Source organism: Ischnura elegans, unplaced genomic scaffold, assembly GCF_921293095.1.
Source record: "Ischnura elegans unplaced genomic scaffold, ioIscEleg1.1, whole genome shotgun sequence".
NCBI classification, from domain to species: domain Eukaryota; kingdom Metazoa; phylum Arthropoda; class Insecta; order Odonata; family Coenagrionidae; genus Ischnura; species Ischnura elegans.
Genome location: NW_025791734.1, coordinates 39,533 through 63,556, shown reverse-complemented (window position 1 = coordinate 63,556; position 24,024 = coordinate 39,533). Strand labels below are relative to the sequence as shown.

Sequence of the window (24,024 nt, the reverse complement as noted above, 5' to 3'; positions counted from 1 at the left end):
CCACGTCGAGTCGTGGAGGAAGCAGGTCTTCATCGTACGTCGGGAAGGTGTGATTGTACCCGAGTCGCTGCTCTTGGATTTCGGCCCCGCCAAGCACCGAATTTTCTTCAACTTTAATGACCCTCGGTGCTTTAGATGCAACGAAGACGGACATTTTGCCTCCGCCTGCAAGGCCAATCTCGACCAGGGAAGGGAAAGCAGGGCGAATTTTAACCCTCGCATAAACGACGGCAAAAAACAACATAATAATGACGCGCCGGCCGCATCACTTAAGACCCCCACCCCCGGAGGTGCAGATCACCAAATCATAGCGCCGAAAAAAAATATTATCACCCAAATTCCTCTCCCTCCTCACCCCACCGAGGAAGCGGACGTTGCCAATCATGAAAATAATGACGGCAACGACACGCCCCCCGAGACCAAGACTTCTCACTCCACCCCGCTACCTTTACCCACCCAACACGCCGCAAAAAACCCCTCCTCGGACGAATTGGTTGCCACAGACCATAATCTTGATTCCCACGCCACCGAAGCAGCAACGGAAGATCATCAAACAAACAACCCGCACGCACCAACTAGCCTCTCTCAAGTGCAAGGCCAAACAAAAAGGAAACACGTCAGGGCGGAGGAAAGAACGTCTCCCCAAAGAAAACGATTAATCCCCACCCCATCCGATGAACGGGGATACAAAGAGATAGAAGATTACCTCAACAACCATCCACAAGAAGGATTTTTAGATAGTCCAAAACTCATTTTATTCCTGAAAGAAACGAAAGGAAAGAAGAACATTACGGACATGGCTAAGAATTTTTTTTTCAGACACGCATGCCCTCGTCGAAACGTTGAGAGAGCTTGTCGAGAAGAAAGCGGTTAAAGATGTTGCGTTAGATATGAGGATCCACAGGTTTTTTAAGGCCCTAACTAACAAACCACCGCATAATCAATGACGTCCGTCAGAGGGAAGACCATCAACCTGACCACCCTAAACGTGCGTTCTGTAGCCAGCAACGTAAAAAGTCAACAGCTCAAATTTTTCATCCAGCGGTGGGAACCAGATATCCTACTTATGCAGGAAACAAACGCGGACCATCTCCAACCCTGCCTCCGCAGCCTCGGCTATTCTTTCAGCCTCAACCCCACCCACAGAGTAGCCGCGGGAACTGGCATCGCAATAAAAAAGAACCTCGCCCCCAACATAACGAAGGAAAACACCATCTATCCGGGGCATGCTACAGAGCATCGTTTCGAATTTAGCTCAGGCTCCACCTTACGCGTTATTAACAGCTACATACCTAACGACAAGGACATAGCTGGTGAAGTGATACGGAAGATGGACGACGCACTCGAGCAAGGGAGGGCGGAAGACTATCATCCAGATCTCACCATACTGGCTGGTGATTATAATTGCACGCTGTCGCCTCGTCACGACCGCTCATCGAGGATAGAGAGGGAGCCTACGAAGGCGAGGCGTCTCGCCGCACTCATTAGGAAGCACTCTCTATCAGACGTATGGAGGGAAAGGCACGGAAGGAGGGAAGGGTATACGTACCACTCTGCGGCCGACCCCAATATTGCATCCCGCCTGGACAGGATATACACAGACAACATACAGAAAATATCCTCCATCGAAAGGCGAGCCTCGTTCTCGGACCACATGGCTCTATCCATAGACTTCACCATCCAGGATGTTATAAAACCACCTCCCCCGTACTGGAAATTCTACAACTACTTACTTGATAACGAAGAATTTGTCGAATTCATGTCGACAATTATCGAGGAAGTGACGTCTACCCACGAGAGCGGGGACCCCGTCGTCGCTTGGGAAACTTTAAAATCTGAGATTAGAGCCGCCACCAGGATTTATGTACGCCTTAGTAAAGACCGAAACATATCCCACATGAGATCGCTCGAGGCGACGGAGGCGACGACTCGAGGAGAGGAGGCGATGAAGGCGAGGGAAGAAATAAGGCGCACGTACAAGGAGGTAGGCGAGAGAGCGACGGCGATCGAGGGATGGGAAGAGATAGCGTCTTCGGAGAATCCGTTGGGGACTGCTCTCTCAAGATCGGTGACACGGATGCATCGACCCCCCCTGACGTCATTGGAAACAGACGACGGCACTATCCTCTCCGAACAGCAGCATCTTGTGAAGTACGTAAAAGACTATTATGAAAAAGTCTTTCAAGCCCCCGTACAGACAGACTCAGAGCTGCAGGAGGACGATTTTATTATTCTTTCGCGGCGGCAGCCGGAATTGACGGCGGAGAGTAAAGCGCGGATGGAGGCGCCCCTGACCCCAGAGGATCTCCGCACTGCACTCTACAGCTTGAACCGAAAGAAAGCACCAGGAATCGATGGCCTAACGTCCGAATTCTATAAGACCTTTTGGACTCTCCTCGCGAAGCCCTTCGCGTCAATGGTCGACGCTAGCCTAGAGAGAGGCATGCTCCCTATCTCCAGCAGATGGGCCGTTCTGAATTTAATTCATAAAAAAGGAGACAGAACAAATTTGAAGAACTGGAGACCAATCTCGATCACCACCACCGATTACAAAATAATTGCGAAGGCCCTTTCCATGAGACTGTCGTCGGCAATGCGAGAGGTGGTATCCCCCGAGCAAGGGTGCGGCGTCACAGGCAGAACCATCTTAGATAACCTGTCCCTAATTCGTGACATTATCGCATATGCGAATGAAACTAATTCTCCACTGGCCATATTAAGTCTGGACCAAAAGGGCGCTTTCGACAAAGTTCGCCATGATTTTTTATTCAATGTATTGAGACGCATGAATTTTGGCGAAAATTTCATAAAAACTTTAAGTACAATTTACGAGGACGCATCATGCCTCGTTAGGGTTGGCAATAGTCTGACTCCTCCAATCCCCTTTAAGCGAGGCATAAGACAAGGATGTCCGCTCTCCGGCCAGCTGTACGCACTGGCCCTAGAGCCACTACTCCACATCCTTAAAACTAAAATTACAGGTTTTCCACTCCCCACTCAAGAAGCACATATTACGCTATCAGCATACGCAGATGACGTAACTTTATTCATTTCGGAGAACGACGCTGTAAGAAATGTGATAAAATCATTCGATTCGTACGCCGCCCTCTCGGGAGCAGAACTAAACGAGAACAAGACTGAAGGGATGTACGTCGGGTCCTGGCGCGGGCGCACGGATAGGCTCGGACCCTTCGCGATCTCCACCGAAGGTGCCCGATTCCTCGGAGTGGTTTTTAAAAATGACACCATCAAAGAGAGAGAAGGACTAGAGGAAGACCTGGAGGTAAAAATTCAAAACGGATTGAGGAGGTGGGAAGCGGCTTCAGGGGCCCTTTCCGTGAGAGGAAGGACAAGGGTCGTAAATCAGTTCGTGGCCCCGACCATCTGGTACCGCCTACAGACCCAATGCATTAGCCCTCAATGCATCCGGCGGGTGCAAGCCGCCCTCACGGATTTTGTGTGGGGTAGGGGCCGAAAACACTGGGTTGCCGGAGCCGTGCTGACGGCCCCGCTCGGGTGCGGAGGACTGGGGCTGACTGACGTGCAGGCAAAAATTACCGCTATGAGGATAAATTTCTTTCAACGGTACGTCACAGGTGAAGTTCAACCGTGGAAAATCTTCGTTTCCTACTTCCTCGAGACCAGGCCTAAGAGGAACGGTTTCTACTCCTCATTGAAAAGCGCCCTCGACACAATGGACGTGAGGTCCGGGGAAAACGGAGGACCTCTCCCCACATCTTGGCCCCCGACGGAGGAATCTCTCCCCTTCGGTTTCCGGAGCGAGCTGTCGAAGCGAACGCGAACGTTTCCCATACACAAAAGCGATATTTACCGAGAAATCGTTGCCAAAAAAAACAAAGAGAAGTGGCCCTACAAGGACGGCATATGGGGAGAGTCTACGTGCTGGAAAGCCTTCTGGACGGCGCCAGTCCTGGGGAGGGAGGGGGAGGTGTCTTGGAGACTGGCACATGATCGCCTGGCAGACGCCGTTTTCCTGTCGCGGTCGGGATTGCGAGAAAACTCAGTGTGCAGAGCATGCCCTGGAAGCCAGGCCACGGCCTGGCACATCCTCTACGACTGCAGACAGGCGGGAGAGGTATGGCGGACAGCAAAGGAGTGGATAAAAGGAGTCACGGGCCGCAGGGTGAGGAGCGCACTGGAATTACACAGGGGGAGACCTCCTGAAAGGGGCGGCTATACTAAGCGAGATTTACTGGCAAACTTCATTATAGCCGCAACAAAGGCAAGCATATATCATTGTTTTACAGCAACAGAAAAAGGTGAAAGGTCGGCTCAAAAAACATACGCCGAGTACTTAAAAAAAGGAATCGAAAGAAGAATCAGGAGGGAGTATATACATCATAAATGCAAGGGCGACACAAAATCTTTTATTGACTTGTGGTGTCAGAGCGGTGTTCTTTCTGAAGTGGAAGAAACGGAGTCAGGGGACACAATTTTAAAAGTGAAGATGGCGCCATAGAGAAGAAAGAATGAAGTAACAAGGGCGGAACCACACGGAGGCATTAACCACTCGGAAGGGGAGGCCACATGCGCGGAGGGATGGGGTCCAAGGTTGCGGTAACCAGCCCCTTCGGCGGACCTCCCCTGTGCGCGGCCCTCCCCTGTGCGCGGCCCTCCCCTTCGGAGAGTGTAAAGGCGGTGAAGAGATGCAAAAAGAATAATGACTGAAAATGATGATTTTATTGAGAAATAAACCGAGGTGACGACGAAAAACTTATAAAACCTTTTAAAAAAACCGCCCATAGAATAATAATAATAATAATAATAATAATAATAATAAAAAAAACAACAACATTTTTATTGATAACACATAATAAAATGACAACAACAACAATTTAAATGACAACAACAACAATTTAAATGACAACAACAACAATTAAAATGACAACAAGAACAATTTAAATAATAAACACAACAATATTGTAAGAGCAGTTTCATTTAGATTATTATAAGGTGCGATACGACGAGGGTCGCCTCGAACGGACTTCCTCTGAGACCCAGCCATTAAGCGCGTTCCTGCTGTCATCGGAAGAGTCGCCTGACAAACGATTCCTTCGGTGACTCCAGGGCGTGGGCTTGTGGCTGCTAGGGTCGGCAGTTGGTGTTGTGCAGCGAAACAAGGTGTATGGCTTGGGACTAAATAAAGGAAGTTGCTTGTGTGAAAGAATTTGGACTTGTTCCCTGCTTTGCTTCCCCCGAACCCATTTACCGTAGGCGAAGACGACTTACAATATCAAAGACAACAACAAAAATTTAAATGACAACAACAAAAATTCAACTTACAACAAAAAAAATTTAAATGAAAACAACTACAATTTAAATTACAACAACAAATTTTAAATAAAAACAAACACATTTTAAATGACAACAACAACAATTTAAACGACAAGAACAGCAATTTAAATGACATCAACAACAATTTAAATGACAACAACCATACTTTAAAAGGTACCAACAACAATTTAAATGAAAACAACAACAATTTAAATGAAAACAACAACAATTGAAATGACAACGACGACAATTTAAAGGACTACGACAGACAACAATTTAAATGACAACGATAAATATTTAAATGGCATCGACAACAATTTAAATGATAACGACAACAATGTAAATGAACACAACAACAATTTAAAAGGCAACAACAATATTTTAAATTACAACAACAACAATTTTATGACAACAACAACAATTTAAATGACAACGACAACAAGTTAAATGACCACGACAACAATTTAAAATGACAACAGTAACAATTTAAATGACAACAACAACAATTTATAGGACAACAACAACAATTTATAAGGCAACAACAATTATTTAAATGACAACAACAACAATTTTAATGACAACAACAACAATTTATAGGACAACAACAACAATTTATAAGGCAACAACAATTATTTAAATGACAACAACAACAATTTTAATGACAGCAACAACAATTTAAATGACAACAACAACAATTTAAATGACAACAACAAACAATTTAATTGATAACAACAACAATTTAAATGACAACGACAACAATCTAAATGACAACGACAACGATTTGAATGAACACAACAAGAATTTAAATAACAACATACACAATTTTAATGACAACAACAACAATTTGAACGACAACAACAACAACTTAAATGACGACAACAACATTTTAATTGACAACAAATATTAAAATGACAACAACAACATTTTAAATGACAACAACAACAATTTAAATGACAACAACAACAATTAAAATGACAACAAGAACAATTTAAATGACAAAGACAACAATATCAAAGACAACAACAAAAATTTAAATGACAACAACAAAAATTCAACTTACAACAAAAAAAATTTAAATGAACACAACTACAATTTAAATGACAACAACAAATTTTTATAAAAAACAAACACATTTCAAATGACAACAACAACAATTTAAACGACAAGAACAGCAATTTAAATGACATCAACAACAATTTAAATGACAACAACTACAATTTAAAAGGTACCAACAACAATTGAAATGAAAACAACTACAATTTAAATGAAAACAACAACAATTTAAATGACAACGACAACAATTTAAAGGACTACGACAGACAACAATTTAAATGACAACGATAAATATTTAAATGGCATCGACAACAATTTAAATGATAACGACAACAATGAAAATGACAACGACAACAATTTAAATGACAAGGACAACAATTTAAACAACAACGACAACAATTTAAATGACATAGACAACAATTTAAATGACAAGGAACACAATTTAAATGACAACAACAAAAATTCAACTTACAACAAAAAAAATTTAAATGAAAACAACTACAATTTAAATGACAACAACAAATTTTTAATAAAAACAAACACATTTTAAATGACATAGACAACAATTTAAATGACAAGGACAACAATTTAAATGACAAGGACAACAATTTAAATGACAAGGACAACAATTTAAATGACAAGGACAACAATTTAAATGACAAGGACAACAATTTAAATGACAACGACCACCATCTATATTACAACGACAACAATTTAAATGACAACGACGAAAATTTAAATGACAACGACAACAATTTAAATGACAACGACAACAATTTAAATGACGATAACAATTTAAATGACAACGACAACATTTTAAATGGCAACGACAACAATTTAAATGACGACAACAATTTAAATGACAACGACTACAATTTAAATGACAACGACAACAATTTAAATGACAACGACTACAATTTAAATGACAACGACAACAATTTAAATAACAACTACAACAATTTAAATGACAAGTACAACAATTTAAATGACAACAACTACAATTAAAAAGGTACCAACAACAATTTAAATGAAAACAACAACAATTTAAATGAAAAAAACAACAATTTAAATGACAACGACAACAATTTAAAGGACAACGACAGACAACAATTTATATGACAAGGATAAATATTTAAATGGCATCGACAACAATTTAAATGATAACGACAACAATGTAAATGACAACGACAACAATTTAAATGACAAGGACAACAATTAAAATAACAACGACAACATTTTAAATGACATAGACAACAATTTAAATGACAAGGACAACAATTTAAATGACAAGGACAACAATTTAAATGACAAGGACAACAATTTAAATGACAAGGACAACAATTTAAATGACAAGAACAACAATTTAAATGACAAGGACAACAATTTAAATGACAAGGACAACAATTTAAATGCCAACGACCACCATCTATATTACAACGACAACAATTTAAATGACAACGACGAAAATTTAAATGACAACGACAACAATTTAAATGACAACGACAACAATTTAAATGACGATAACAATTTAAATGACAACGACAACATTTTAAATGGCAACGACAACAATTTAAATGATACGACTACAATTTAAATGACAACGACTACAATTTAAATGACAACGACTACAATTTAAATGATACGACTACAATTTAAATGACAACGACTACAATTTAAATGACAACGAAAACAATTTAAATAACAACTACAACAATTTAAATGACAACTACAACAATTTAAATGACAACTACTACAATTTATATGACAACGACAACAAATTAAATGACAACGACAACAATTTACAAGGCAACGTCAACAAAATAAATGACAACGACAACAATTTAAATGACAACGACAACAATTCAAATGACAACGACAACAATTTAAATGGCAACGACAAAATTTAAATGACAACGACAACAATTTAAATGACAACGACAACAATTTAAATGGCAAGGACAACAATTTAAATGACAACGACAAGAATTTAAATGACAACGACAACAATTTAAATGACAACGACAACAATTTAAATGACAACGACAACAATTTAAATGATAATGACAACAATTTAAATGACAACGACTACAATTTAAATGACAACGACAACAAGTTAAAAGAAAACGACAACAATTTAAATGACAACGACAACAATTAAAACGGCAAGGACAACATTTTAAAAGGCAACGACAACAATTTAAATGACGACGACAACAAGTTAAATGACAACGACAACAATTAAAATGACAACGACAACAATTTAAATGACTACAACAACAATTTAAAAGGCAACAACAATATTTTAAATTACAACAACAACAATTTAATGACAACAACAACAATTTAAATGACAACGACAACAAGTTAAATGACCACGACAACAATTTAAAATGACAACAGTAACAATTTAAATGACAACAACAACAATTTATATGACAACAACAACAATTTAAAAGGCAACAACAATAATTTAAATGACAACAACAACAATTTTAATGACAACAACAACAATTTAAATGACAACAACAACAATTTAAATGACAACAACAAACAATTTAATTGACAACAACAACAATTTAAATGACAAGGACAACAATTTAAATGACAACGACAACGATTTGAATGAACACAACAAGAATTTAAATAACAACATACACAATTTTAATGACAACAACAACAATTTAAATGACAACAACAACAATTTAAATGACAACAACAACAATTTAAATGACAACAACAACAATTAAAATGACAACAAGAACAATTTAAATATTAAACACAACAATATTGTAAGAGCAGTTTCATTTAGATTATTATAAGGTGCGTGACGACGAGGGTCGCCTCGAACGGACTTCCTCTGAGACCCAGCCATTAAGCGCGTTCCTGCTGTCATCGGAAGAGTCGCCTGACAAACGATTCCTTCGGTGACTCCAGGGCGTGGGCTTGTGGCTGCTAGGGTCGGCAGTTGGTGTTGTGCAGCGAAACAAGGTGTATGGCTTGGGACTGAATAAAGGAAGTTGCTTGTGTGAAAGAATTTGGACTTGTTCCCTGCTTTGCTTCCCCCGAACCCCTTTACCGTAGGCGAAGACGACTTACATTTGGTGTCCGAAGTTGGGGATCTTTGCTAAATATTAGGGGAAGCAACTGCAAATCAAGTCACAAATAAATCAAGGATGACGGGTCGGATCATCTTATCGGGCCGTGAGATGGACCTCCAGCAGGCGGTGGATGAGCTATCCGCGCAACTGAGGATTCTCAAGGAAGAGAACGAAGGTTTTCGGGCCCGCGCGGATAACACGAAGGGGGAAGGACAAATCACAAGGAAGTCATTCTCGATGGTATCCTCCATTGATTATTTCTCTGGCGCCGCGGGGGAGAACGTGGAGACGTTCTTCTCTCAAGTGGAGCAGGTGGCGAAACTTAGTGGTTGGAGCGACGACGACAAGTTAAGTGTGGTCACCCTACGTACCCGCGGGGGGGCACTAGAGCACCTGCGGGCGAAGGAGAGAGCAGGGGCTGTTAAAACATATGATGACGCTCGGAAGTCTCTGTTAGAAAGGTACCGGGGGGTTAAAAACCGACGGTTTTACAGAGAGATGCTTGCTGGCGTCCGCATGGCACCCAGGGAGCGGATCGAGGAATTTGCGGACCGCATTCGTGAATTGAACAGCCACACGTGGAGGGAGGAGGAAGATGCCGCAGCGGCCGCGATACGCCAATCCGAAGCGGATGAAAGAGCTTTGGACGCGTTTTTAAACGGCCTGCCGGGCAGAGTGGGGGAACATACGCGTCTCGCAATGCCGGAAACCTTCGATGCAGCCGTTAATGTGGCCGTGCGTATACGCGAGGCAGAGAGGAGGGCTCATCCGGAGACGGAAGAGAGAAACGTTTTCACGATGCGTGAGGGAGTCTGTCATGCTTGTGGGCAACCCGGACAGTTTGCGAGAGAGTGTGCAAACAGGGGTGGAATGCGGTGCTTTAATTGCGGTGGACAAGGACATTGGGCGAGGAATTGCCGAGTGGGGGGCGAATGCGCGTCGGGGGGCGCGTTGAGCCGTCTTTAAACGTTTCCGGGGCCGAGCAGGCCGCCCGCCAAGGCCCCCGGTAAAGACTTTGGTTCCATGTGTGCACCGTGAAGGGGGAATGGAGGACTTAGCGGTGATTGTCACGTGTGAATATAAGAGGCGGCGTATGTTAGTGGACATTGGGGCCCAGGTGAGCCTAGTGACTAAGGAGTGCTGTGGGGGGCAAGTTCTACGTAGGTCTCGTTTTAAGATAAAGGGTCTGACGGGTAGATGTATTTGGAATTATGGAGAGGTAGTGCTTCCGGTATGGTTCGGAAGCGATGTGCATAATCTTCGGGCCCAAGTAGTGGACACCTTGGGCGGGTATGAAGGCCTTATTGGTATTGACTTCCTTCGTGAAACGGGGGCCGTTATTGACGTGAAAAAGGGGGAACTCTCAATTGGGGGGTCAATAATTCCCTTGACCGAGAGAGGAAGAGCAAAATCCGGGGAATTCGCACCGCAGTCGGAGGAGGCATTTGGAAAGGGGCCGCGATGTGCGGTGACATCTGTGGGGGGATTTACGACGGGGGGCGTGGCTTCCACCGCCAGAGGGGGCGGGCCAAGAATCATGTCATGGGAACGACCGAGGGACGCGTCGACGGCCGGCCCGGGAGGGAAGCCAGAGGTCGCCGAGAGAAATTTCGACAGCCCTCGGGCGGGAAAACCAAGGAGGAGAGTAAGGCGGCAGCGCGGATGGAAGCGGCGGAGGGCGGGCGGAATGGCTATCCTGCCGACGGACTCTTCGGTGGGACAGGCGGAGGGGTCGGAGGGGCTGAAGGGGCCTGATTTCGTGGGTCATGAGGGACCTTGGAGCCGCCGGCCACGTGTGGATGTGCCGGTTCGACTCCCAGCGGCGGAAGTAATCCCAGCCCGTTCATCGAAGCTCGTATCCCTCCCCTTACCCGGGCGGGAGTGGACGGAGGGAGAAGAGTGCGTGCTGGAGCCGGCTCTCGAGATGGAGGAGTGTTTAGTTGCCCGGTGTTTGTGTCGGGTGGACGGGGAAGGAAGCGCGAAGGTGCGCGTGAGTAATTATGGGGAGTCGGCAGTAAATCTATGCAAGGGCACAGTGGTGGCGACAGTGAGCGATGTAGATTTTGTTCCAAATGAAAGATTCTGCGGAGATGATATTGAGGGTGCATGCGATAGGAACGTGCGCTCTGTGGAGAGTACGAGTTTGTGCGAGCTTTCGGATAGTGACATTGAAGGGAAATTGACGCACCTGAATGGGGGGGAAAAAAGCTGTTATGCGTCCCCTAATAGGAAGGTACAGGCATTTGTTTTCATTAACGGGAACACCCCCTGCGACCCACTTGGTAGAGCACCATATTCCTACAGGTGACGCCCGTCCCATTTGTCGGAGACCCTATCGCACTCCGCATCATTTAAAGCCTTTTGTGGAGGATTTTGTGAAGGAACAGTTGGAAGGGGGAATAATATCTCCTAGTCACAGCCCTTGGGCCTCACCCGTTGTGATCGTGCCAAAGAAATCTGAGGACGGAAAGCCTAAGTACCGGTTCTGCATAGACTACCGTGCTTTAAATGCAATTACTAAACCGGATGTATACCCACTTCCAAACATTACGGAAACCTTGGACTATTTGGGGGGGTGTAGGTATTTCTCGACCCTCGATCTAACGGCGGGTTATCACCAAATTCCCATGGCCCCTGAGTCACGCGAGAAGACTGCCTTTATTGTAAATAGCGGATTATACGAATACCAACGTATGCCAATGGGACTAAGAAACGCGCCAAGTGTATTCCAACGTATGATGGACGGAGTCTTCAGGGGAATGACCCCCACAGAGTGCTTGGTGTATCTCGATGACGTTATTGTATTTGGCGGGTCGATTGAAGAGCATGCAGCGCGGCTGGGCCGAGTGTTTGAGAGGCTCGAGTCGGCCAGGTTGTCCTTGAAATTGACAAAATGTCACTTTGCCCTTTCTCAAGTAAGCTATCTAGGCCACATTATCAGCGGAAAGGGAATTCAACCGGACCCAAGTAAGATTTCGGCGGTAATGGACTTCCCCACTCCCAAGACGGTAAAGGAGACACAATCGTTTTTAGGAATGACTAATTATTACCGTCGATTTATTAAAGATTGTGCCATTCTCGCTCGCCCGCTTACAATGTTACTGAAAAAGGGAACTGCATTCGTTTGGGCTCCGGAGTGCGACGAAGCAGTGGAAGGGCTAAAACGGGCGTTGACGAGCAGCCCAGTGTTGGTATATCCAGAGTTCTCCTTGCCTTTCATCATAGCGACGGATGCAAGTAATTTCGCGATAGGTGCCGTCCTATCACAGGTGGTCAATAATGAGGAGCACCCGGTCGCATTCGCATCGAGGCAATTAAAGAAACCGGAAGTGAATTATACGACGACGGAGAAGGAACTTTTGGCCATTACGTGGGCGGTGGGACACTTCCGGTGTTACATCTACGGCCGGAAATTTACCATTTTGACAGACCACGCCGCGCTCACTTGGCTTTTTGGATTAAAGGACCCCAGTAGCAGGTTAATGAGATGGACTTTGAAATTGAGCGAGTACGATTACGAAGTAATTCATAAACCTGGTAAGACCCATGCAAATGCGGATGCCTTAAGCAGGAAGATTCACCAAGTATCCGTGGAAGAGGTTATAGATTTTCGGAAGGAGCAGGAAAAAGATTCCGGGTGTATTGAATGGAAAGGAAGAGAGGGATTCGTGGTCGATGGGGGTATACTATGGAAGGAAACTATAATGGGAAAAAGAGTAGTAGTGCCTCGCAGCTGCCGGGAGAAAGTGCTCCGTCAGTGCCACGACCATATACTGTCAGGACATTTAGGTGTACAGGCAACAGGAAGTATGGTTAAAAGGGACTTTTGGTGGCCATCCTATTCGCGAGATGTCAAGAAGTATGTAAAGGGCTGCATTGCCTGTAGTCAGAGGAGCCCTTATGGTAGGTGCAAGGCCCCATTACAAGCACTACCAGCAGCGAATAGGCCTTTCGAGTTTATTGCAATAGACATTGTGGGTCCCCTTCCGAAGACAGAGGAGGGTTATAGGTATATCTTGTCGATACTTGATCATTTCTCGAGATATTTAGTGATGGTACCATTAACAGATCAGAAATCTGAATCCGTTTCAGTGGCACTAGTGAAGCAGTGGATACTGAGGTTCGGAGTGCCGGAAACACTTCTTACTGATCAGGGAACTAATTTCATGTCAGAACTTTTTAGACAGGTCTGTAAGTTGTTACGAATAAATCAGTTGAGGACGTCACCCTTCCACCCAGAATGCAACGGGCGAGTGGAGAGAGTTCATAGAACTATTGCGCAGATCCTCAGTCATTATGTCAATGTAAGAAACAACGATTGGGGGCGCCATATTGACTTTGCCGTCGCGAGCTACAACTGTAGTTATCATCGTAGCACAGGTTTCACCCCTCATGAATTGGTATTTGGACGTCAAATGGTATCGCCTTTCCAATGCGTCGAAGATGGCGTGTTAGAAAAAGAGCACCCTGGGGTGTCTGGGTTAAGGGATAGATTAAAGGAAATGTGGTTTAAGTGTGCGAACAATGATCGCATAGCAGAAAGGAAACGGAGAGAGGCCGTGAAGGGGAAGGGTAAGCGTTGGCAATACAAGGAAGGAGATTACGTATTTTTAAGTGATCCTTGTATGAAGGTAGGGCAAGTGAAAAAATTTCATAAACCATGGAAGGGGCCATACCGCATATTAAAAGTGGTGTCGACATGTAACCTAATGTTGGAGCTCCCATTCCGCAACCTATTGGTACACAGGAATCGCGTTAAACCCTATTTTGGCCCCATCCCCCCTCCTAGTTTAGGAACAGCTGATCGCAGGCCAGGCAGGCCGAGGAAGGAGCGGGCATCGCCGCCCTCCCAGCCGTCCGAAGACGCCGCTGTTACTTCTGAGGCCGAATGGGAGTGCGAGGGAGTGGGCGTGGTCGCCCCGGCCGTCGGGTCCGACGATGGGTGGGACACAGCTGAGGAGGAATCATCGTGCAGCACGGAGTCTCCCTACATCCCTCCTACCCAAGTGCATCCATTGCCGCCCGAACGTTCTCCCTACTACCTCAGATCGTCGGAGCCAAGTGTTGACCCTCCTCCCTCCCCCCTTCCTGAGTCGGCGGGAGACCCCTCAGTGTCCCCTCCGCCCCCACAGCCTTCGCCGTTGGGACGCTCCCCTTATTTCCTTCGTCCACGGGCAGCTCGACCGTCGGTGGAGGGGGTGTAATTTGGGCAGTGATGATGGAAAAGGGTGGTGGCTGGAGGAAACGTAGAACCCGAGAGCTATCGCTGTGTCTGGTTTATGTCTCTCATTTGTTTTAATTTTTGTAATTCCTTTTAATTTGGATTATTTTGGGTTTGGGACATGTACTTATTATATTCTGGATGGGTTGATTTCTTTGGTTTAATTGCTTCGGGAGTGTTAGCAACTCACTTTGGGGGGGATGTGGATGTAAGAGCAGTTCCATTCAGATTATTATAAGGTGCGAGACGACGAGGGTCGCCTCGAACGGACTTCCTCTGAGACCCAGCCATTAAGCGCGTTCCTGCTGTCATCGGAAGAGTCGCCTGACAAACGATTCCTTCGGTGACTCCAGGGCGTGGGCTTGTGGCTGCTAGGGTCGGCAGTTGGTGTTGTGCAGCGAAACAAGGTGTATGGCTTGGGACTGAATAAAGGAAGTTGCTTGTGTGAAAGAATTTGGACTTGTTCCCTGCTTTGCTTCCCCCGAACCCCTTTACCGTAGGCGAAGACGACTTACAATATCAAAGACAACAACAAAAATTTAAATGACAACAACAAAAATTCAACTTACAACAAAAAAAATTTAAATGAAAACAACTACAATTTAAATTACAACAACAAATTTTAAATAAAAACAAACACATTTTAAATGACAACAACAACAATTTAAACGACAAGAACAGCAATTTAAATGACATCAACAACAATTTAAATGACAACAACCATACTTTAAAAGGTACCAACAACAATTTAAATGAAAACAACAACAATTTAAATGAAAACAACAACAATTGAAATGACAACGACGACAATTTAAAGGACTACGACAGACAACAATTTAAATGACAACGATAAATATTTAAATGGCATCGACAACAATTTAAATGGTAACGACAACAATGTAAATGAACACAACAACAATTTAAAAGGCAACAACAATATTTTAAATTACAACAACAACAATTTTATGACAACAACAACAATTTAAATGACAACGACAACAAGTTAAATGACCACGACAACAATTTAAAATGACAACAGTAACAATTTAAATGACAACAACAACAATTTATAGGACAACAACAACAATTTATAAGGCAACAACAATTATTTAAATGACAACAACAACAATTTTAATGACAACAACAACAATTTAAATGACAACGAGCACAAGTTAAATGACCACGACAACAATTTAAAATGACAAAAGTAACAATTTAAATGACAACAACAACAATTTATAGGACAACAACAACAATTTATAAGGCAACAACAATTATTTAAATGACAACAACAACAATTTTAATGACAACAACAACAATTTAAATGACAACAACAACAATTTAAATGACAACAACAAACAATTTAATTGACAACAACAACAATTTAAATGACAACGACCACAATCTAAATGACAACGACAACGATTTGAATGAACACAACAAGAATTTAAATAACAACATACACAATTTTAATGACAACAACAAATATTTGAACGACAACAACAACAACTTAAATGACGACAACAACATTTTAATTGACAACAAATATTAAAATGACAACAACAACAATTTAAATGACAACAACAATGACAACAACAAAAATTCAACTTACAACAAAAAAAATTTAAATGACAACAACTACAATTTAAATGACAACAACAAATTTTTATAAAAAACAAACACATTTCAAATGACAACAACAACAATTTAAACGACAAGAACAGCAATTTAAATGACATCAACAACAATTTAAATGACAACAACTACAATTTAATCGGTACCAACAACAATTGAAATGAAAACAACTACAATTTAAATGAAAACAACAACAATTTAAATGACAACGACAACAATTTAAAGGACTACGACAGACAACAATTTAAATGACAACGATAAATATTTAAATGGCATCGACAACAATTTAAATGATAACGACAACAATGAAAATGACAACGACAACAATTTAAATGACAACGACCACAATCTATATTACAACGACAACAATTTAAATGACAACGACGAAAATTTAAATGACAACAACAACAATTTAAATGACAACGACAACAATTTAAATGACGACAACAATTTAAATGACAACGACGACATTTTAAATGGCAACGACAACAATTTAATTGACATCAACAACAATTTAAATGACAACAACTACAATTTAAAAGGTACCAACAACAATTTAAATGAAAACAACAACAATTTAAATGAAAAAAACAACAATTTAAATGACAACGACAACAATTTAAAGTACAACAACAGACAACAATTTAAATGACAAGGATAAATATTTAAATGGCATCGAAAACAATTTAAATGATAACGACAACAATGTAAATGACAACGACAACAATTTAAATGACAAGGACAACAATTTAAATAACAACGACAACATTTTAAATGACAAGGACAACAATTTAAATGACAAGGACAACAATTTAAATGACAACGACCACCATCTATATTAAAACGACAACAATTTAAATGACAACGACGAAAATTTAAATGACAACGACAACAATTTAAATGACAACGACAACAATTTAAATGACGATAACAATTTAAATGACAACGACAACATTTTAAATGGCACGACAACAATTTAAATGACGACAACAATTTAAATGACAACGACTACAATTTAAATGACAACGACTACAATTTAAATGACAACGACTACAATTTAAATGACAACGACTACAATTTAAATGACAACGACAACAATTAAAACGGCAAGGACAACTTTTTAAAAGGCAACGACAACAATTTAAATGACGACGACACCAAGTTAAATGACAACGACAACAATTACAATGACAACGACAACAATTTAAATGACAAAAACAACAATTTAAAAGGCAACAACAATATTTTAAATTACAACAACAACAATTTAATTACAACAACAACAATTTAAATGACAACGACAACAAGTTAAATGACCACGACAACAATTCTAAATGACAACAGTAACAATTTAAATGACAACAACAACAATTTATAGGACAACAACAACAATTAAAAAGGCAACAACAATAATTTAAATGACAACAACAACATTTTTAATGACAACAACAACAATTTAAATGAAAACAACAACAATTTAAATTACAACAACAAACAATTTAATTGACAACAACAACAATTTAAATGACAACGACAACAATTTAAATGACAACGACAACATGTTAAGAAAACGACAACAATTTAAATGACAACGACAACAATTAAAACGGCAAGGACAACATTTTAAAAGGCAACGATAACAATTTAAATGACGACGACAACAAGTTAAATGACAACGACAACAATTAAAATGACAACGACAACAATTTAAATGACAACAACAACAATTTAAAAGGCAACAACAATATTTTAAATTACAACAACAACAATTTAATGACAACAACAAAAATTTAAATGACAACGACAACAAGTGAAATGACCACGACAACAATTTAAAATGACAAAGGTAACAATTTAAATGACAACAACAACAATTTATAGGACAACAACAACAATTTAAAAGGCAACAACAGTAATTTAAATGACAACAACAACAATTTTAATGACAACAACAACAATTAAAATGAACCAACAACAATTTAAATGACAAAAACAAACAATTTACTTGACAACAACAACAATTCAAATGACAAGGACAACAATTTAAATGACAAGGACAACAATTTAAATGACAACGACAACGATTTGAATGAACACAACAAGAATTTAAATAACAACATACACAATTTTAATGACAACAACAACAACTTGAGACGCCGAGCAGAGCGGACGTGTTTCGACTGCGCTCCCGAGCTCATCACTTTCAAGTGTTTCTATCGGAGTATTTGCGAAGTTTTTTTCTTGTAAGTGCTTCGGAATAGTTGTTAATCGTTGCGTGATACCACACGCATCTCTAGTGTTCGATTTTAAATCGAATTAGTGCTTGATTTCACCGAAAAGTGACTTAAAAACACTCGCGTCAAATCTTGGATCCCGTTTCGTTACCCATCCTCGCCGACACCTCGGAGTCGGTGAGAGAGGAAACGAGAAGACCAGCAAAGTGCTCTTCTTTTTCACACCGAGACAACAATTGTATCGGATATACTGCAATTATCAACTCACCAGACATTATGTCGAAGATGATCAGCCCACCGCATTCACCAAGGAGGATGTCTCCGTCTTCCAGTCAACTCGGCGACACGACTAACGATAGGAGGGTAAGAAGTGCTCCGTCGTCACCTCAGAGACGTGCTCAGGTTGCCACTACAGCCCCTCCGATTAATTACAGAAGTTCACGTAATCTGTCATTATCCCTGGAGTCACTAAATGACGAAATAAAATCGCCGACGACAGTATTGCGCCGCGAAGGCGGTATTTTAACTACCACAGTAAGGCGCATTCCGACAACTATCGGTGTCCGCTCACTCCCTTTCTCTTCTATCACTGGCAAAGTTTCACCGACCGAAATTAATTACGGAAATCATAATTCATTTGTCCATGCAAGTAGTGGAGCCATAGATACTCAAAGTTCCGATGCCCGTGACGTAAGCCGTCCCCCGGACACCGCTTTCCCCATTACTCAGGCGACGAGGGATGGGGAAATCACCTCTTCAGCTGAGACGAGGCCACGCTCGCTCGCGGCGACGGCAAGGGGAGGGGGATCGAGTGCGGTAAGCGGGGCGGACCCTATTCGATGCGAAGGCGAAGCCGCGAGCATTAGCGACGCACCCCAACGGGGCAGACCGTTAGTCAGCTACGCGCGGGTGACGGGAGGGAAGGAAAATCGACAAGCCCAAAGCAACGGCGATAACCCACCCCAACCTTTTAAATTCGTAACGAAAAAAATAATACCATTGAAATCGGGCCCCACAAGGAAGACGGGAATTATTTTCAACGGCCTCCCAGGCGTTCCCATAGCCCAATACATCGAGGCGATGGCCGAAGAGGTGGGCGGGAGACAGATAACGCACGCCACAAAACTTCCAGGGGATCGCGTTTGTTTCTATTTGAAGAATGAAGACATTTTAAACGACTTCATGATGAATAAAGGAGGTCTCACCATAATGAATAATTTTTTAATTGCGAACCGCATGGTTCAGCAAGTGGAGCGGCTAGTCGTCTCAAACGTGCCCCCAGAATTCCCGATTCCCGATTTGTTGGAAATTATCTCCCAAATAGGAAGAGTCGTGAGCCCCGTCACCACCCTGGGCGTGGGAATAAAAAGAGATGATCTAAGCCACGTCGAGTCGTGGAGGAAGCAGGTCTTCATCGTACGTCGGGAAGGTGTGATTGTACCCGAGTCGCTGCTCTTGGATTTCGGCCCCGCCAAGCACCGAATTTTCTTCAACTTTAATGACCCTCGGTGCTTTAGATGCAACGAAGACGGACATTTTGCCTCCGCCTGCAAGGCCAATCTCGACCAGGCAAGGGAAAGCAGGGCGAATTTTAACCCTCGCATAAACGACGGCAAAAAACAACATAATAATGACGCGCCGGCCGCATCACTTAAGACCCCCACCCCCGGAGGTGCAGATCACCAAATCATAGCGCCGAAAAAAAATATTATCACCCCAATTCCTCTCCCTCCTCACCCCACCGAGGAAGCGGACGTTGCCAATCATGAAAAAAATGACGGCAGCGACACGCCCCCCGAGACCAAGACTTCTCACTCCACCCCGCTACCTTTACCCACGCAACACGCCGCAAAAAACCCCTCCTCGGACGAATTGGTTGCCACAGACCATAATCTTGATTCCCACGCCACCGAAGCAGCAACGGAAGGTCATCAAACAAACAACCCGCACGCACCAACTAGCCTCTCTCAAGTGCAAGGCCAAACAAAAAGGAAACACGTCAGGGCGGAGGAAAGAACGTCTCCCCAAAGAAAACGATTAATCCCCACCCCATCCGATGAACGGGGATACAAAGAGATAGAAGATTACCTCAACAACCATCCACAAGAAGGATTTTTAGATAGTCCAAAACTCATTTTATTCCTGAAAGAAACGAAAGGAAAGAAGAACATTACGGACATGGCTAAGAATTTTTTTTCAGACACGCATGCCCTCGTCGAAACGTTGAGAGAGCTTGTCGAGAAGAAAGCGGTTAAAGATGTTGCGTTAGATATGAGGATCCACAGGTTTTTTAAGGCCCTAACTAACAAACCACCGCATAATCAATGACGTCCGTCAGAGGGAAGACCATCAACCTGACCACCCTAAACGTGCGTTCTGTAGCCAGCAACGTAAAAAGTCAACAGCTCAAATTTTTCATCCAGCGTTGGGAACCAGATATCCTACTTATGCAGGAAACAAACGCGGACCATCTCCAACCCTGCCTCCGCAGCCTCGGCTATTCTTTCAGCCTCAACCCCACCCACAGAGCAGCCGCGGGAACTGGCATCGCAATAAAAAAGAACCTCGCCCCCAACATAACGAAGGAAAACACCATCTATCCGGGGCATGCTACAGAGCATCGTTTCGAATTTAGCTCAGGCTCCACCTTACGCGTTATTAACAGCTACATACCTAACGACAAGGACATAGCTGGTGAAGTGATACGGAAGATGGACGACGCACTCGAGCAAGGGAGGGCGGAAGACTATCATCCAGATCTCACCATACTGGCTGGTGATTATAATTGCACGCTGTCGCCTCGTCACGACCGCTCATCGAGGATAGAGAGGGAGCCTACGAAGGCGAGGCGTCTCGCCGCACTCATTAGGAAGCACTCTCTATCAGACGTATGGAGGGAAAGGCACGGAAGGAGGGAAGGGTATACGTACCACTCTGCGGCCGACCCCAATATTGCATCCCGCCTGGACAGGATATACACAGACAACATACAGAAAATATCCTCCATCGAAAGGCGAGCCTCGTTCTCGGACCACATGGCTCTATCCATAGACTTCACCATCCAGGATGTTATAAAACCACCTCCCCCGTACTGGAAATTCTACAACTACTTACTTGATAACGAAGAATTTGTCGAATTCATGTCGACAATTATCGAGGAAGTGACGTCTACCCACGAGAGCGGGGACCCCGTCGTCGCGTGGGAAACTTTAAAATCTGAGATTAGAGCCGCCACCAGGATTTATGTACGCCTTAGTAAAGACCGAAACATATCCCACATGAGATCGCTCGAGGCGACGGAGGCGACGACTCGAGGAGAGGAGGCGATGAAGGCGAGGGAAGAAATAAGGCGCACGTACAAGGAGGTAGGCGAGAGAGCGACGGCGATCGAGGGATGGGAAGAGATAGCGTCTTCGGAGAATCCGTTGGGGACTGCTCTCTCAAGATCGGTGACACGGATGCATCGACCCCCCCTGACGTCATTGGAAACAGACGACGGCACTATCCTCTCCGAACAGCAGCATCTTGTGAAGTACGTAAAAGACTATTATGAAAAAGTCTTTCAAGCCCCCGTACAGACAGACTCAGAGCTGCAGGAGGACGATTTTATTATTCTTTCGCGGCGGCAGCCGGAATTGACGGCGGAGAGTAAAGCGCGGATGGAGGCGCCCCTGACCCCAGAGGATCTCCGCACTGCACTCTACAGCTTGAACCGAAAGAAAGCACCAGGAATCGATGGCCTAACGTCCGAATTCTATAAGACCTTTTGGACTCTCCTCGCGAAGCCCTTCGCGTCAATGGTCGACGCGAGCCTAGAGAGAGGCATGCTCCCTATCTCCAGCAGATGGGCCGTTCTGAATTTAATTCATAAAAAAGGAGACAGAACAAATTTGAAGAACTGGAGACCAATCTCGATCACCACCACCGATTACAAAATAATTGCGAAGGCCCTTTCCATGAGACTGTCGTCGGCAATGCGAGAGGTGGTATCCCCCGAGCAAGGGTGCGGCGTCACAGGCAGAACCATCTTAGATAACCTGTCCCTAATTCGTGACATTATCGCATATGCGAATGAAACTAATTCTCCACTGGCCATATTAAGTCTGGACCAAAAGGGCGCTTTCGACAAAGTTCGCCATGATTTTTTATTCAATGTATTGAGACGCATGAATTTTGGCGAAAATTTCATAAAAACTTTAAGTACAATTTACGAGGACGCATCATGCCTCGTTAGGGTTGGCAATAGTCTGACTCCTCCAATCCCCTTTAAGCGAGGCATAAGACAAGGATGTCCGCTCTCCGGCCAGCTGTACGCACTGGCCCTGGAGCCACTACTCCACATCCTAAAAACTAAAATTACAGGTTTTCCACTCCCCACTCAAGAAGCACATATTACGCTATCAGCATACGCGGATGACGTAACTTTATTCATTTCGGAGAACAACGCTGTAAGAAATGTGATAAAATCATTCGATTCGTACGCCGCCCTCTCGGGAGCAGAACTAAACGAGAACAAGACTGAAGGGATGTACGTCGGGTCCTGGCGCGGGCGCACGGATATGCTCGGACCCTTCGCGATCTCCACCGAAGGTGCCCGATTCCTCGGAGTGGTTTTTAAAAATGACACCATCAAAGAGAGAGAAGGACTAGAGGAAGACCTGGAGGTAAAAATTCAAAACGGATTGAGGAGGTGGGAAGCGGCTTCAGGGGCCCTTTCCGTGAGAGGAAGGACAAGGGTCGTAAATCAGTTCGTGGCCCCGACCATCTGGTACCGCCTACAGACCCAATGCATTAGCCCTCAATGCATCCGGCGGGTGCAAGCCGCCCTCACGGATTTTGTGTGGGGTAGGGGCCGAAAACACTGGGTTGCCGGAGCCGTGCTGACGGCCCCGCTCGGGTGCGGAGGACTGGGGCTGACTGACGTGCAGGCAAAAATTACCGCTATGAGGATAAATTTCTTTCAACGGTACGTCACAGGTGAAGTTCAACCGTGGAAAATCTTCGTTTCCTACTTCCTCGAGACCAGGCCTAAGAGGAACGGTTTCTACTCCTCAGTGAAAAGCGCCCTCGACACAATGGACGTGAGGTCCGGGGAAAACGGAGGACCTCTCCCCACATCTTGGCCCCCGACGGAGGAATCTCTCCCCTTCGGTTTCCGGAGCGAGCTGTCGAAGCGAACGCGAACGTTTCCCATACACAAAAGCGATATTTACCGAGAAATCGTTGCCAAAAAAAACAAAGAGAAGTGGCCCTACAAGGACGGCATATGGGGAGAGTCTACGTGCTGGAAAGCCTTCTGGACGGCGCCAGTCCTGGGGAGGGAGGGGGAGGTGTCTTGGAGACTGGCACATGATCGCCTGGCAGACGCCGTTTTCCTGTCGCGGTCGGGATTGCGAGAAAACTCAGTGTGCAGAGCATGCCCCGGAAGCCAGGCCACGGCCTGGCACATCCTCTACGACTGCAGACAGGCCGGAGAGGTATGGCGGAC

At 43.8% G+C, this 24,024-nt stretch overlaps 2 protein-coding genes across 2 annotated transcripts; both read left to right on the top strand.

The window, feature by feature from the left end:
- The first annotated feature begins 9,521 nt into the window (after window positions 1–9,521).
- On the top strand, window positions 9,522–10,412 carry LOC124173669. The gene has a single exon (XM_046553075.1). The coding sequence runs from the start codon at window positions 9,522–9,524 to the stop codon at window positions 10,410–10,412; it is 891 nt and encodes a 296-aa protein (XP_046409031.1).
- A 1,772-nt stretch (window positions 10,413–12,184) lies between these two features.
- Window positions 12,185–14,650, top strand: LOC124173668 (splicing factor 1-like). The gene is made up of 2 exons (XM_046553074.1): window positions 12,185–12,318; window positions 14,194–14,650. Exons 1-2 carry the CDS (start codon window positions 12,185–12,187, stop codon window positions 14,648–14,650), a joined length of 591 nt encoding a protein of 196 aa, XP_046409030.1.
- The last annotated feature ends 9,374 nt before the right edge of the window (window positions 14,651–24,024 follow it).

Excerpts from the sequence above, each read along its gene's own strand:
- LOC124173669 (XM_046553075.1), top strand. The coding sequence starts at position 9,522 with ATGACGGGTCGGATCATCTTATCGGGCCGTGAGATGGACCTCCAGCAG.
- LOC124173668 (XM_046553074.1), top strand. The coding sequence starts at position 12,185 with ATGGACGGAGTCTTCAGGGGAATGACCCCCACAGAGTGCTTGGTGTAT. Across the intron at positions 12,319-14,193 it reads GAGAGGCTCGAGTCGGCCAG|GAATCGCGTTAAACCCTATT; the intron begins GTTGTCCTTGAA and ends ATTGGTACACAG.